The sequence below is a fragment of the Mixophyes fleayi genome, chromosome 1 (assembly GCF_038048845.1).
Source record: "Mixophyes fleayi isolate aMixFle1 chromosome 1, aMixFle1.hap1, whole genome shotgun sequence".
NCBI classification, from domain to species: Eukaryota; Metazoa; Chordata; class Amphibia; order Anura; family Limnodynastidae; genus Mixophyes; species Mixophyes fleayi.
Genome location: NC_134402.1, coordinates 338,742,013 through 338,756,366, shown reverse-complemented (window position 1 = coordinate 338,756,366; position 14,354 = coordinate 338,742,013). Strand labels below are relative to the sequence as shown.

Here is a 14,354-nt window from a genome sequence, read left to right as displayed (position 1 = left end):
GTGACAGCCCACTGGGTTGGTCATTCACCTTCACCAGCAGGAACAGCAGCAGCATGTACACCACTACGTAACATTTGTCACAGGCAGGCCACTCTTTGTATCACCGGCTTCACTAACAGGCATACGGCTGACAATTTGTTACGCAAACTGAGAGATGTGATTGATGCATGGCTTATACCACTCGGACTCTCCCCAGGGTATGTCATTTCAGATAACGCCAACAATATAGTGCGAGCATTACAGCTGGGTGATTTCCAACATATTCCCTGTTTTGCTCACACCATCAACTTGGTGGTGCAGAGCTTCCTACGAAATAACCGTGAGGTGCAGGAGATGCTTTCGGTGGCCCGTAAAATTTCAGGCCATTTCAGGCATTCAGCCACAGCATGTAGGAGATTACAGCAGCTCCAAGAGCAGTTTAACTTGCCCTGCCACCAACTTAAGCAAGAGGTGGTAACTCGGTGGAATTCCACCCTGTACATGCTTCAGAGGATGGAGGAACAGCGCAAAGCCATCCAAGCATATTGCACAAGTCATGACATTGGGAAAGGAGGGGGGATGTATTTCACTCTTGCACAGTGGGGAACCCTTTCAGTGCTGTGCAAGGTGCTGAAACCATTTGAAGTTGTGACATGTGAGGTCAGTGCAGACTCTGCCAGTTTGAGCCAAGTCATTCCTTTAATTAGACTATTGGAAAAGCAGCTTGAGAAAATGAAGGAGGAGCTGAAAGCAAGCAATTCAGCAAAGTATGTTGGCCTTGTTGATCAAGTACTTAATTCGCTTCACAATGATCCTCGAGTTATTAAGATCTTGAACTCGGATCAGTACGTTTTGGCCACTGTGCTTGATCCAAGGTTTAAAACCTACATTGAGTCTTTACTTGTAAATGAGCGAGATGTGAACTTTTGCAAGGAGCTATTGCTCAGCAAGTTGGCCGCTGAACTGGGCCTCGGCTTGACGACGTGTCCTCCTTCACTTTCTCAAGCTGTTGCTCGTAAAAAATTAAATTTCCAAAAAAGAAGCAGGGAAGACACAGGGGGCAGACCAGAACAATTTAACATCTGGGCTGGGTTGAAGGATTTTTCAAAAAAATGTGTCACTTTGCCCATAACTCCATCCAATATGAGTATAAACATGCAAAGGATGGTGGAGGATTACTTTCAAGAGGTAGTTGATATGGAAATGTCAGACAGTCCCTTTCCTTACTGGGAAGAAAAGCAGGCCATTTGGAAACCCATGTACAAACTTGCTTTGCAATACCTAAGCTGCCCACCCTCCAGTGTGTACTCTGAACGAGTGTTCAGCACAGCAGGGAACTTAGTCAGTGATCGCCGTAGAAGGTTACTTCCCAAAAATGTGGAGAAAATGATGTTTATAAAAATGAACTACATCTTCCACGAGGAAGGCCTTCACCATCCAAGACATCCAAGCACTGACTGTTCTCTAATGGCGGATTCAAGCGGCGATGAATTGATAGTCTGTGATGATGACGTACACACTGATGAGGGTGAGGATTAAGCTGAAGATGATGCCGATAACATCTTTTTAAAACTTTCTATGTAAGTGTAGGGTGCAATCTACCCCCAAAGAGGAAAGGGACTTGTGGCATTTCCATATCACATACCATCTTGAAAGGCTGCTGTTAGGGCAATTTATCCTTAAGGGTAGGGTGTCATAGACAGAGTGACCCTAAACTGGCTTTGTCCATTTTTCATAATATTGTACAGTCTATAATGGCTGAATTTTTTAGTATTTTATACAAGTGGAGGGGGGCCTTGAGAGACAGAAACCAAACTGGCTTTTTCCATTTCTTTACATATTTAACTATAAGTGTAGGGTGTAATATACATTCAAAGACGATGGCTGCATTGCCAATATGCATAGATGGAGAGGAAGACAATCTGTTTTGTGTGTAGAATAGGCCTACCAACGAAGAATTAAACTGTTTTTTTGGATGATTTATTACCTCAACAATTAGATTACTTGTCTCTAAAACAGTTGGAGCACTAAATTGGGTTAATTTAGGCCCAAAAACATGGATTTTCCAAAAAAATAGCAAACCAAAACCAAAACAGGCAATGGCGGTTTTGCAAAACCAAAACACGACGGTAATCCAGATCCAAAACCAAAACACGGGGGTCAGTGACCATCTCTAATTTATGGCGCGGCCATGCAAAGTGTTACTATTATTTGACAAGGAGGAAATTTGTTTTAGCTTGACTGGGACTTTGCTTCCTGTATTCAAGAGTAAGGAACTGCAGCTTGGCCAGACCCTGGATTTACTCACAGTGCACACAATTGGATTACCTTAGGAACAGCATCAGCCTCAATCTTGAAGTCTACAACTTAGCCTGGTGAACTGGAATTACAACTTGGCTAGACACTATTGGCTATAGACTATACAGCAGACTGCGTATTGTCCCTGAATTTATTTCTAAAACTTGGCCTGTGCAACAATGCATTCCTAACTTACTGGTGCACCTTCCTAGTGGTTGCCCCGGGATCTGCATCAGGACCCCTTGCAAAGCTGAAACCTGGTCTGGGAACTTAGTAACCTACTGCGATTAAGTAACTTCTGTAAGGATTCCCAATATGAAGACCACAGAGAGTAGCATAAGTAAAAAGAAGTGGTTATATTTTAACACAGGTCACACAGGAAAAAATGAAATGCAGTAAATGGAAAGGTAGTTAGCATAGGTCCATAAAACTAGGGTACCAGGATAGCTGAGGAACAGGAGTACTGGATACCAGACACAGAAGAATAGCTGTAGGTACTAGGGATGCTCAGGCTTATTTTTTTAAAACCGAGCCCCCCAGACTTCAACAATCTGAGTACCGAGATGCGCTGGCTGAGTACTTTCCTGTGTCCTCGTAGCTGAAATTGAGGCAAAATGTCATTGTTGCATCGTCAGATCTTTTGGATTCCATAAGTACCTCCCTCCACAGAGATCTGGCGCCATTTCTCAGACAAACACAGGAAGGGTAGCAGCGTTTTTGGCAGTGTCCAGTGCCATTTCCCAGCATTATTGTTCACGCAAAAACAGGAGGGGTGGCAGTGTTCTTATAAGTCTCCAGTGACATTGCTCTGTGCAATCGCTCATATAGAAACAGGAGGGATGGCAGTGTTCTTGTCATACTCCAGTCTTCACTCACATTCCTGTGTTGCATTGCTAACACAGAAACAGGGGTGGCAGTGTTCTTGTGACTCTCTAGTCTCCAGTGCTATTGCATACACAGAAGCAGAAGGGATAGAAGTGTTCTTGTCAGTCTCCAGTGCCATAGCTCAGTGCCATCGATATGGCAACCAGCTCCTGGCACCAGTCATAATTAGAGATGCTCAGGCTCGGTTCCTCGAGAACCGAACACACCCGAACTTAGGGGATCCGAGTACTGAGCCGAGCCGGCTCTGTACTTTCACGCTTTTTCGGAATCGAAAACTAGGCAAAATATCGTTACGTCGTAGGATCTCGGATCTTGCAAGTTTTGAAATCTATAAATACCGCCCTCCACAGCGATCTAGCGCCATTTGTAAGAGGGACACAGAAGGTGTAGCACAGTGTGTAGAGCAGTTGGGCAGCCAAATAGATAGAATTGAAAGAGGTGGGGGTAGCAGTGTTCAACAAAGTCTACAGTGACATTCAAGAGAGCTCCATTGCTCCATTGCTAATTATCATTGCACAAAAATACAAATACTAGTGCTGGCAGGGTTGGTGTAATTCTGCAGTCAAATTCTACTGTGTTATATAGTAGAGATGAGCGGGTCCGGAATTAGTCAATCAGAACCCCCCGAACAGTGCCGATCCGAGTCTGGATCCGAGCACTGTTCGGGGGTTCCCGCCGATCACGAACCTTAGAACGAGGCAAAACCTCGTCATCACGCCGTCGGATCTCGCGAGATCCGACGGCCGTCACTCCTGAGATCCGTGCAGCATCCACTGAGTCCTGACCAGAATGGAGTATAAGCTCTACCCAGGTAAACTTTAATACACATTACTAAAGAGTGCAGCTATGCAATTAGAAAAATGAACACAAGAAAACAAAATAACTTTCATCTGCACAAGTGAGGAATGAGATTGTTATTTTTAATATCCTCTAAAGAACTTCAAGAGTGTGTTTTTCTGCAAAACCATTTGTATTAATGTGCTAGTATGGATGTCTTCAGCTCTTGCTTATTAAGCACTATATTATTTATCAAATCGCGCATTTCACAGAAATTTGCTGTAAATGATATTCACAGCATATAAGATATATAAAAAGATGAATATATAAGATATATAAAAAGATGAATAGTATACATATAAAAAAAAGCTAATGCTGAAAAAAAGTAATTGCTTATAATAGTAGACATCGTGTGAATCCAAGGTGCGGTGTGAGCATAGTTTATGAATATTCTTCCTCCTACACAAAGCAAACAAGGTTTCCAGTTATTCAGGATGATTTTTCTTGCTCACTACATTAAACTTGTGTCGCTTAGCTTAGTCATCCAGCTACCTCAGTGCAACCTTTTGGACTAAAAACAAAATTGTGAGGTGTTCAGAATAGACTGGAAATTAGTGGAAATGGATGTTATTGAGGTTAATAATAGTGTAGGAGTGAAAAAAAAACAAAATAATGGATTTTAGCACTTTTTATGCTTTTTATAAAAAAAAAATCAGAACCCGAAATCAGAACCAAAACCTTTCGTGGGGTGTTTTGGCAAAACAAATCAGAACCCAAAACCTCAAGCTAATCAGAACCCAAAACCCAAAACACCAAAAGTGGCCGGTGCACACCCTTATTATATAGGTAACACACAAAGCGGAAAGCTCCATTGCTAATTCTCATTGCAGAAAAATACAAATACTAGTGCTGGCAGGGTTAGTGTAATTCTGCAGTCAAATTCTACTGTGTTATATAGGTAACACACAAAGAGGAGCGTTCCATTGCTAATTATCATTGCAGAAAAATACAAATACTGTGGTGGCAGGCTTTTCCTCTGACTTTGCAGTCAAATTGTATGGTGTTATATAGATTACACACAAAGAGAAGAGCTCCATTGGTCCATTGCTAATTGTCATTGCTGATATACAAATACTAGGCCTTGCAGGCTTTTCTTCTGACTTTTCTTTTCTGCCACTGCTCTGTGCCAATGTGTCCTAGATGTGGTAGGAACTGCCGTGTGTTTGAGTCATTGCTCTGTCGCTTAGCATCCAGCCAGGTCGCTGCAGTATTTGTCTGAAAGTGTATGAAAATAATAATATGACCTGTGAGGTGGTCAAACTTGGCTGCAAATGACTTGAAATTAGTGTTATTGAGGTTAATAATAATGTAGGATCAAAAAGAAGAGCAAAATTATGTGATTTTGCATATTTTAACAATTTTTCAAAAAAAATACAGATCCAAACCCAAAACCAAAACACACGAGGACAGTTTTGCCAAAACCAAAACACGAAACTAATCCAGATCCAAAACCACTTCACGGGGGTCAAGTCAGCATCTCTAGTCATAATGATACTAGTCCTTCTTCATCCACTAAAGCCTATGCTCAAGGGCATAGTGGGTTTAAGTCAGGGAAACTGAAATCCAAAAAACAAGCAGTTACATTCGTAAAGAAAAAAACATCTCTCTAATAAAGGGAAAGTTTACTGTAGAAAAGCATAAAATTGCCACCATGCCATTCTACTCAAATTATTAACAAGCATACCAGCATCAACTAGCTTCCTTCTCTCAGCTAGATCCCAGCATCTGCAATCTACACTGTCATCATCCTCACCCTCATCAGTGTGTACATCATCCTCACGCAATATTAATTCATCCCCACTGGAATCCACCATTACAGAAGTCTCTGCAGTTTGATGTAATTGCCGGTAATGATCTTCCTTATGGAATTTGTAGTTCATTTTATGGCAGAGCTGTTACAATTTTAGGCAATTCTTTAGAGGAGACCAGGGGGTAAATGTATCAAGGTCCGATTTTTTTTTTTTTTTTTTCAGAGTGTTAAAATCGCGACAAATCGCGGGTGATTTTAGTCCAAAATTTCTCAAATGTATTAAGCTGCGATTTTTACCCTGATCTTCAAAATCGCTGGTCATCTCTGGCGTTTTGCTGCAATGTAAAACACTCCCTTGTTTAGCTAATTCTCCTGTGTTGTAGCAGCGAGATTACTAAACCCATCACTGTTACACTGTTCTGTTACACAGCCGGAGGTCCCGGCAGCTGTCAAAACTGTAAAAAATAGATCAAAGTTAAAAAAAAAAGCGAGCGTGGGGTGCCCCCTCTATTCACTATTAACCCTAATGCTGCCGGAATTCTGCTGGTTCCATGAAAATTGGGGGGGGGGGGGGAATTTGCGTGGCGTCCCCCCGATATTCACTGAACCAGCAGTAGGCAAACCAGTCGGGGTTGGTGGCACTATAGCGGGGGAACACGCGGCAGGGATCTCCCTGCCATAATGACAAACAACAACCCCAGGCTATTCAGCGCTGGGCTGGATTCCCTAGGGAGTGGTGTCCGCCTAAAAAAATGAGTGGGCCCCCTGTCTAGGGACAACCATCCCTGTGCTGAAAGCACTAGGGCTCTTCCTACACCCTTGGGCGGTGTGTGTAGGGTAATAAACGACGATAAAAGTTTTTTAAAAAATAAACAGCTGCCATTTTGTTTTGTGGAACTACAAGTCCCAGCCAGCCAGGGTGCCATAAACAGTGTGGGTATGCTGAAACTTGTTTAACTACAACCATCAGCATACCCATGGCAGCCAGGGCATGTTGGCCCTTGGAGAACCACAACTACCAACATGCCCTGACACCCACATCCCCAAAATGTCAAATAAACCACCACACCCTCATTAAAACCACAACATTTAATACAAATAATAAACCCACAATAAAGACAGTAAACAAAATCATTTATACCACATATTTTTATTAAAATTAATAAATGCCCTTATACTCACCACTGATGTGTTCATCTGTTGTCAGCAGCTTTTAATCCTAAAATGGCTGTCAACCAAGTCCCAAATTAATTTGTATCCAATAGACCGGCTTGAACAAGTCCAAAATAAATTTGTATCCAAAAGTCCCTCCGAAGCATAAAAAGGGTGGAAATCTACCTTGTTACCACCTCTTGCTTCAGTTGGGGCAGGGAAAATTAAATTCCCCCTCAAATTCTATTCTTCTTGCAGCTGCTGCAATCTCCTACATGCAGAATGCCGAAAAATGACCCACAATATTTCGGGACACAGACAGCATCTCCTGCATGTCACTTTCATTTTTAAAAAAGCTCTGTACCACCAAGTTGATTGTGTGAGCAAAACAGGGAATATGATGGAATTCTCCCCGCTTTAATGCTCTAACAATATTGGTGGCATTATCAGAAATCACATATCCTCAGGAGAGTGCCAGTGGGATAAGCCATGTTGCAATGACATCCCTTAGTTTTTCAAACAGGTTGTCAGTGGTATGCCTCTTAGTTAAGCAAGTGATACACAGAGTAGCCTGCCTCTGAAAGATCTGAGGGTATATTTATGAAGCTGCGGGTTTGAAAAAGTGGAGATGTTGCCTATAGCAACCAATCAGACTCTAGCTGTCATTTTGTAGAATGTACTAAATAAATGACAACTAGAATCTGATTGCTGCTAGAGGCAGCATTTCCACTTTTTCAAATCTGCAGCTTGATAAATTTATCCCCTGGCGTTGTGTTAGATGCTGAAGGCGATTCATCAACCCAGTGGGCTGTCAGTCATATAATCTTTACTTTTCCAAGTTCCGCTTGTCCACATATCTGTGGTTAAGTGTACAGTGGGTAGAATGGTATTTTGTAGCCCGATAATTTCCTTTTTTGTAACCTCCTGGTACAGGTGAGGAATTGCTTGTCTAGTAAAATGGTGTTGTGATGAAATTTGGTAACGGGGACAAAGGACCTCAATTAACTGTCTAAAACCTGCTGCATTAATGGTGGATATTGGACGCAGATCTAATACTAGCATAGTCGCCATGGCGCCCCTTATCCGCTCTGTGCCTGGGTGACTACTGTCATACTTGCTTACTTTTGTAAGCAAGCGTTCATGTATATGATAAAAGAGAACTTGGTTACCATCCTTTAATGCTTCTACAAACTCTGTACATAAAGGGTGTGTCTCTTTATGCAAAATATCTATAATCTCATTTGATGCTTATAAAATGTCTTATCTTGCATGTCATCTGAAATCTACCTTTTGACAATAGTGGCTAGTAGAGTCATCTGGCTGGAAAGTTAATCCCCTTTGTTGCTAGGGCATTTTTCACCCCTGTGCTGAGTCTGTTTTGGCACTTTTCAGCTCATCATATTGCATCTTCCGTATCAGTAATTTTCTACACAAATTTATATAGTGTGTTTTTTCAGAAGAAGTTACATTTTGGGAAAATACCATTCTTTATAACTTAAGACTAGAAAATGCAGCAGATTCTGGATAGTGGTGTAACAGTGGAAAATAACATATTTTTCATTTATTTTAGTATTTTAGATTTTAATCTTACTCCTGAAAAAAGTACTGTATTTCTAATGTAATTCCAATAATTGATTTACTATTCGTCCACCCATCCATTCCACTAATTTGTATACTGTTTGTTCATCCTCCAGTTGCTACAGCTATTGTCATCTGAAGTCAGATAATAACCATTCAATAATTTTGTCCTTTATACTTCTATAGTGACAGTCATCGGACTCATGCTCTGGACTGGACTGGAATCTAGCAATATGTACTGCATAATATATACATTCATTAAATTGGGTGATGTCATCAATGAAATAAAATGAATAAATAAGATAAGATGGGTAAGATAAGAATTAATTGACTGGTTTTAGTGCATGGGCATTATAGTGTGATTTCTTGCATTAGCCTTATTGTGTACATTTATTTACAGGCTGCAAAACTTACCCTATGTCTCATGTCTGTACTCTGTGTTTTATGTCTGTACTCTGTGTCTCATGTCTGCCCACTCAATGTCCCTATTTTGGCTTGTGTTGAATTGTTTTTTTATGCCATGTGATTTCTCCTGTTATTTGCATCCATGTATTTATTATTCTGCTTAGCTGTACCCATTTTACTTATGCATATATACTTATGTCTTTTGTTGCATGGTCCAACCCCTTTTGTATGGTGCTTAGTAATCTGATCCTATCTTTTTAAAATGTGTACATTTTCTGTTGTTTTTTCTTTTGTGTCATTGATTTTACAGCTACGGACCTCGAAAAAATGTTTGTCAAGGCTATATGTGACCTTGACAACATGCTCAACATAGAGACCATGTTTTTCTTTCTTGTCCTGTCCACATACTGGATTTGCTTTTTCCTTGCAGGGTGTTGGGTAGAGACCTTGAATATAACAAGACATTGAGGAATCCCTGCAAGGAAATGAAACAAGGATAACTGATACACCTCCACATAAAGCACTTTTGTGGATCTACCAGTGGTTGCCTGGCGATCAGGTAAGATCTGTGCTTGCTGTCATTTCCAGCAGACTTTACACATGTAAGACTGTACCCAAATAAAAACATAAAAATGATCATATTAATATTCATAGCATGTATTTATGGTCAGTGTAGGAATGGCCAGAAGGGGAAGACTTTGGCTGAGTTGGTCAGCTTAACACGTATTGCAATATGTGGAACTAGCATTCCCTTTATTAATAGAGAATATAGCTTGTATAGCTTTAATGTTGTCTTTGCTGAGTGCACAAGATCCTATATATCTTTGTTTATTTATATATGGAAATATACATTCAAAGGTGAGGATTGCGCTTGAAATGACAACAAAACATATAGACTAAATCAAGAAAATATGGAAATGCTGCAATACACCTAAACTAGATAATGATTTCAAATCAATTAAGTTCTTCATTATTGATTTGAAGTGCTGAAGCCCATATTCAGCTTCGCTGTGAACCCTTCATGTGGAACCATTTTGACAGGGAAGAGCATGGATACCGTATTTCCCCATGTATAAGACGCACCTTTTTCCCCAAAATTTTGGCTCTAAGACCTGGGTGAGTCTTATACAGGGGTAGTGGGGATGCAGGGGGCGAGCAGTGTTACAGGAGCAGCGGGGGGGGGGGGGGGGGGGTCGAGGGGAGCGGGGCAGCGTTACAGGGGCAGCGGGGGGATCGAGGGGGAGCGGGCAGCGTTACAGGGGCAGAGGAGGGGGGGGGGATCTAGGAGGCAGGGGCCAGGCAGAGTGTCAGCGGGGATCCAGGAGGCAGTGGACGGGCAGTGTGTCAGCGGGAATCCATGAGGCAGTGGACGGGCAGTGTGTCAGCGGGAATCCATGAGGCGGTGGACAGGCAGAGTGGAAGCGGGGATCCAGGAGGAGGGGAACAGAGGCACAGTGGCAGCAGGAGGGGGGGGGGGAGGTAATTACAGGGAGAGTGTTCTGCTCGGCTGCTCTGATCATAATCAGAGCAGCCGGCCACTACACTCTCCCTTTTTTGACAGCTACCGTAATATTTTTTTTTTCCAATTTCGGGGGCAAAATTAAGGTGCATCTTATACATGGGAGCACCTTATACATGGGGAAATACGGTAATTTGTCGCTATAAATGTTTGCATTGCTGAAAGGGAAGATTTGGGTGTTTTGAGAGTGTGTCTTTCTAAACATAGAAACATAGAATTCGACAACAGATAAGAACTGCTTGATCCATCTAGTCTGCCCAATTTTTTTGAGACCCAAATACATGATTTTGCATTTTTTTGGGCATTAAACAGTAGTTGTCACTCTCTTGATCATTCCTCTAGTCTACCTAGATCATTGATCATTTGGTTTACCCCTACTGGTGTGTCTACACTGTTGTATATCTTTGTGTCACCCGCAACAAAAAGGGAGCTAGTTTTGCACTGAAGTGAAGCAATTTTATTTTATTTACATAAGATAAAAGAGTGGAATGGATGTATTGCAAACGTTTAACCCGCTTTGCAGAGAGTTGCAATCTTTTTCTTTTATCAAAAACAGAAAATGTAATTTCTATCAACTCTGATGTTCCAGAGATCGTCATTCATTCCTACAGGCTTTTGTAGGTGTATTTGACCAATAAAAAAAAAAAATGCTTCAGCCACACAAAACTGACAATTTAATGGGGCATATTGGGACATAGAAAGACATTTCCAATACCCCTACTCTCATAATTACTGTAATGATAAATGAGGCTATACTGATAATTATTTAAAGATAAAAGAATATCTCAGTACATGATGTGGTTATAAAATGGAAATAGATTGGGCTTTAATGTGACATAATGTTTACAGTTTTCCACATGCACATGTTTAGGTTTTTCTGCAAACCCGCTGAGATTAAATTTCCATTATTTTTCACAAAGACTTAGAAGTGACTGTGCGCCATAGAAATGCATTAGTGGACAAGTAAGCGGACTTGTGCTCATGAAGAAGCATTGCGAGTCCTTATTGTTTTCAGTTCATAAATTTTATTTAATGACAAATACTCCATCTCGTGGAGACCAATAGAAACGGTGTGCTTTATTCATACATCTTTCTAGGTATTCCAATGCCTGGAGTCTACATTTAGCATGGAATATATCTTTTTTTTATGATACAGCTTTACAAAATACAAATGTTTACAGTAAAAACCTGTGAAGTTTGTGATTAAAGTAGGTACTACAGCTTGCATTGCACATCTTGAGTTATATACTGTATATAAAATTTGTGTTCCACTTCTCTATAGGTTTTTAGCACTGTGCATATGCCACTACCAGTATACAGAACACAGAAATACTCTCCATCATCCTCAAATAGCACATTGCTTATCGTCAACATAGCTGATCCTCCTGTTATGGATCCAGTGAATCGATCTGGTATCCCGGTGGGTTTAATGTTGTGATTATTATTTCCGTTACTGCTAACTATAAGTTTAGGAACACTCCCAAGAGTCTGATACAACCAGGTTGGGTAATTACCCGCAGCTACTGAGCCTCCACTCTGAGTACAGGATAGACGGATGTTCCTTCCAGCAGACACTGACATTTCACTATCCTGAATCACAGTAAACTGAGCCACAGAATCTGAAACAAGAAGATGAGAATGGTAAAGAAAGAGAAATCTACAGTGTCCCTTGGGTGACCTAACACCACAGATGTTTATATCTTACAGGAACAAAAAGAAACTGTGAGGAGGAGGACAGTCCAGGACATGATGCAGGAGAAGTCAGCTTTGATGGGCACAACAAAGGAGAACTTTATTAATGATGCTCAGATGCTCCTACATATTCTTTAGAACAAAAGGTGTGTCTCTTTATGCAAAACAGCTTCAATCTCATTTAAGGTTTATAAAATGCTGTATCTTGTATTTTCAGTAGTTGACATTTCTACCTAAAACTAGAGTATAGAGAAATTATACCTAGAATATACTAATAATTTTACAAAAGTGGCTAGTAGTAGTAGTTAATTTATTTAAATCAGGCAAGTAGAAAAGGGCTATTTGTAAAATAAAACCAAAATGAAATCAGTATAATGTGGAAATAGGAACAAATTCTTTGCACTTTCTCAAAATTTGCAGTCTTGCAAATTTGTACTAATGGCACCTACTAAATATGTTTGTGTGATTCTTGTTTTATTAGTTGAAATCAAAGTGGTTTATAGTGATATGAGTAAAATACAATATCAGTGTGCAGTGAAAAAGTAGAAAAAAGGAACAAAAAAACAAAGAATAAATAGCTCACTTGAAACAAGTGAACCATACAGAATTTCACTAATACATATAGTAATTGGAAAATCTCTCATTATACTTGACTGTCAGGATGAAGGCATACATAGAATATTATATGTCAGGGCCCCAAATAAAATATTACATTGATAAAGAGAAATGACCATGATTTCCCTTCAGATAAAATTTGCTTTTTTTCTTTAAAACATTTGGTCAATTAGCTCAGTGGAAGGTAATTAGGTTCAGCAGACATGCTTTCAGGGAGATAATTAAGATATGCAGATTACAGCCATGTGTTTCCTATTTAGAGGAGGTCTAATGGTGCATTGTACAAAACCAAGTACCCCCTAGATGTGAGGTGTAGATTAGGTGTAGCTAGGTGATAGAGGAACAGCTTAGGCCAATATAGAAATAGTAACTTAAATGGATATGCCTTCATATTTCATATTTTGGGAAATCAGTGTACCTTACCATACTCAGGGGCCGAAACTGCACAAGGTTTGTGAATTATAGGTACCCAAAATTAGAGATGGTCACTGACCCCCGTGTTTTGTTTTTGTTTTTGGATCTGGATTACCTTTGTGTTTTGGTTTTGGCTTTGCAAAACCGCCCTTGCGTGTTTTGGTTTTGGTTTTGTTTGGTTTTGTTTTGCTATTTTTGAAAAAAAAAGACAATTTTTTTGGTCTAAAATAACCAAATTTAGCGCTCCACAAGTTTCTTAGATAAGTGAGGTAATTCTAAAGCTAATAAATTATGAAAAAAATAGTTAAATCCCTGGTAGGCCGTCCTTAATTCGAACACTTGTCTGCAAATTATACAGACAAACCTGGTTGTCTACCTCCTCCATCTATGATTATTGGCAATGTAGCCATCGTCTTTGTAGTTTAATATAAAAAAGCAGCCTGCACAGACTGTGGAACTAGAAAGTAAAATTAAATGGACCACGGTAGTTTGGTGGCTATCTATGCCCCCCCCCCCCCCCCCCCCCCCCGTCCTCCACTTGTAGTTAAATATAAAAAAAGCAGCCTGCACAGACTGTGGAACTAGAAATTCGAATATACAAAGAAATGGACAAAGGCAGTTTGGTATCTGTCTGCATCAGATCCCCTCTCCACTAGGAGTAAAATAGAAAACTATTCAGCCATTATATAATCTAGAATATAAATAGAAATTGAGAAAGGCAATTTGGTATCTGTCTGCATCATAATCATCAACATCCTCATTAGCGCCCTCGTCACCTCCACAAATCTCCCCCTCATCCTCTTCTAATTCCAAAGTTGCATCCTCAATTTGTGTATCACCGGCTACACTCGGGCTGTTCAGGTACACATCAGCAGAACTGCTGAAAGGGCCCTTCTTTATAGGTACACTAACAGAATGCTCACGATTAGACATACCACTGTTGGATGGACTCTCCACAGGGATTGGTGTCATTTGTGAATCAGAGCAAACATTATCCTCTAATGCCTTACTGTTATCTTGCAGCTCGGCTTTAACGCTGTCACAACTTAGGATATTCTGCTTACTTGTTTTGGCACTACTCACCAAAGAGGCGCAGAGTCTAACGTGTCCCAGGTCTTTACCAGGAACCCCCGCAAGGGAGTATGGTTTTAGCTGCAGGAGACACGCAGGTCGCGGTCCTCAGAGGGAGCAACCAGTGAAGCGGTAAGATGGAAGCAGTGTCAGGCAGGC

At 40.6% G+C, this 14,354-nt stretch overlaps 1 gene segment (V, D, J or C); it reads right to left on the bottom strand.

Annotated features, from left to right (window-relative positions):
• Window positions 1–12,185, bottom strand: part of LOC142160850 (immunoglobulin lambda-1 light chain-like) — a 241,875-nt gene extending 229,690 nt beyond the window's left edge. The window contains 2 exon segments of the V gene segment in view: window positions 11,703–12,022; window positions 12,109–12,185. Coding sequence covers window positions 11,703–12,022; window positions 12,109–12,151 — 363 coding nt within the window.
• Between the last annotated feature and the right edge of the window lie 2,169 nt (window positions 12,186–14,354).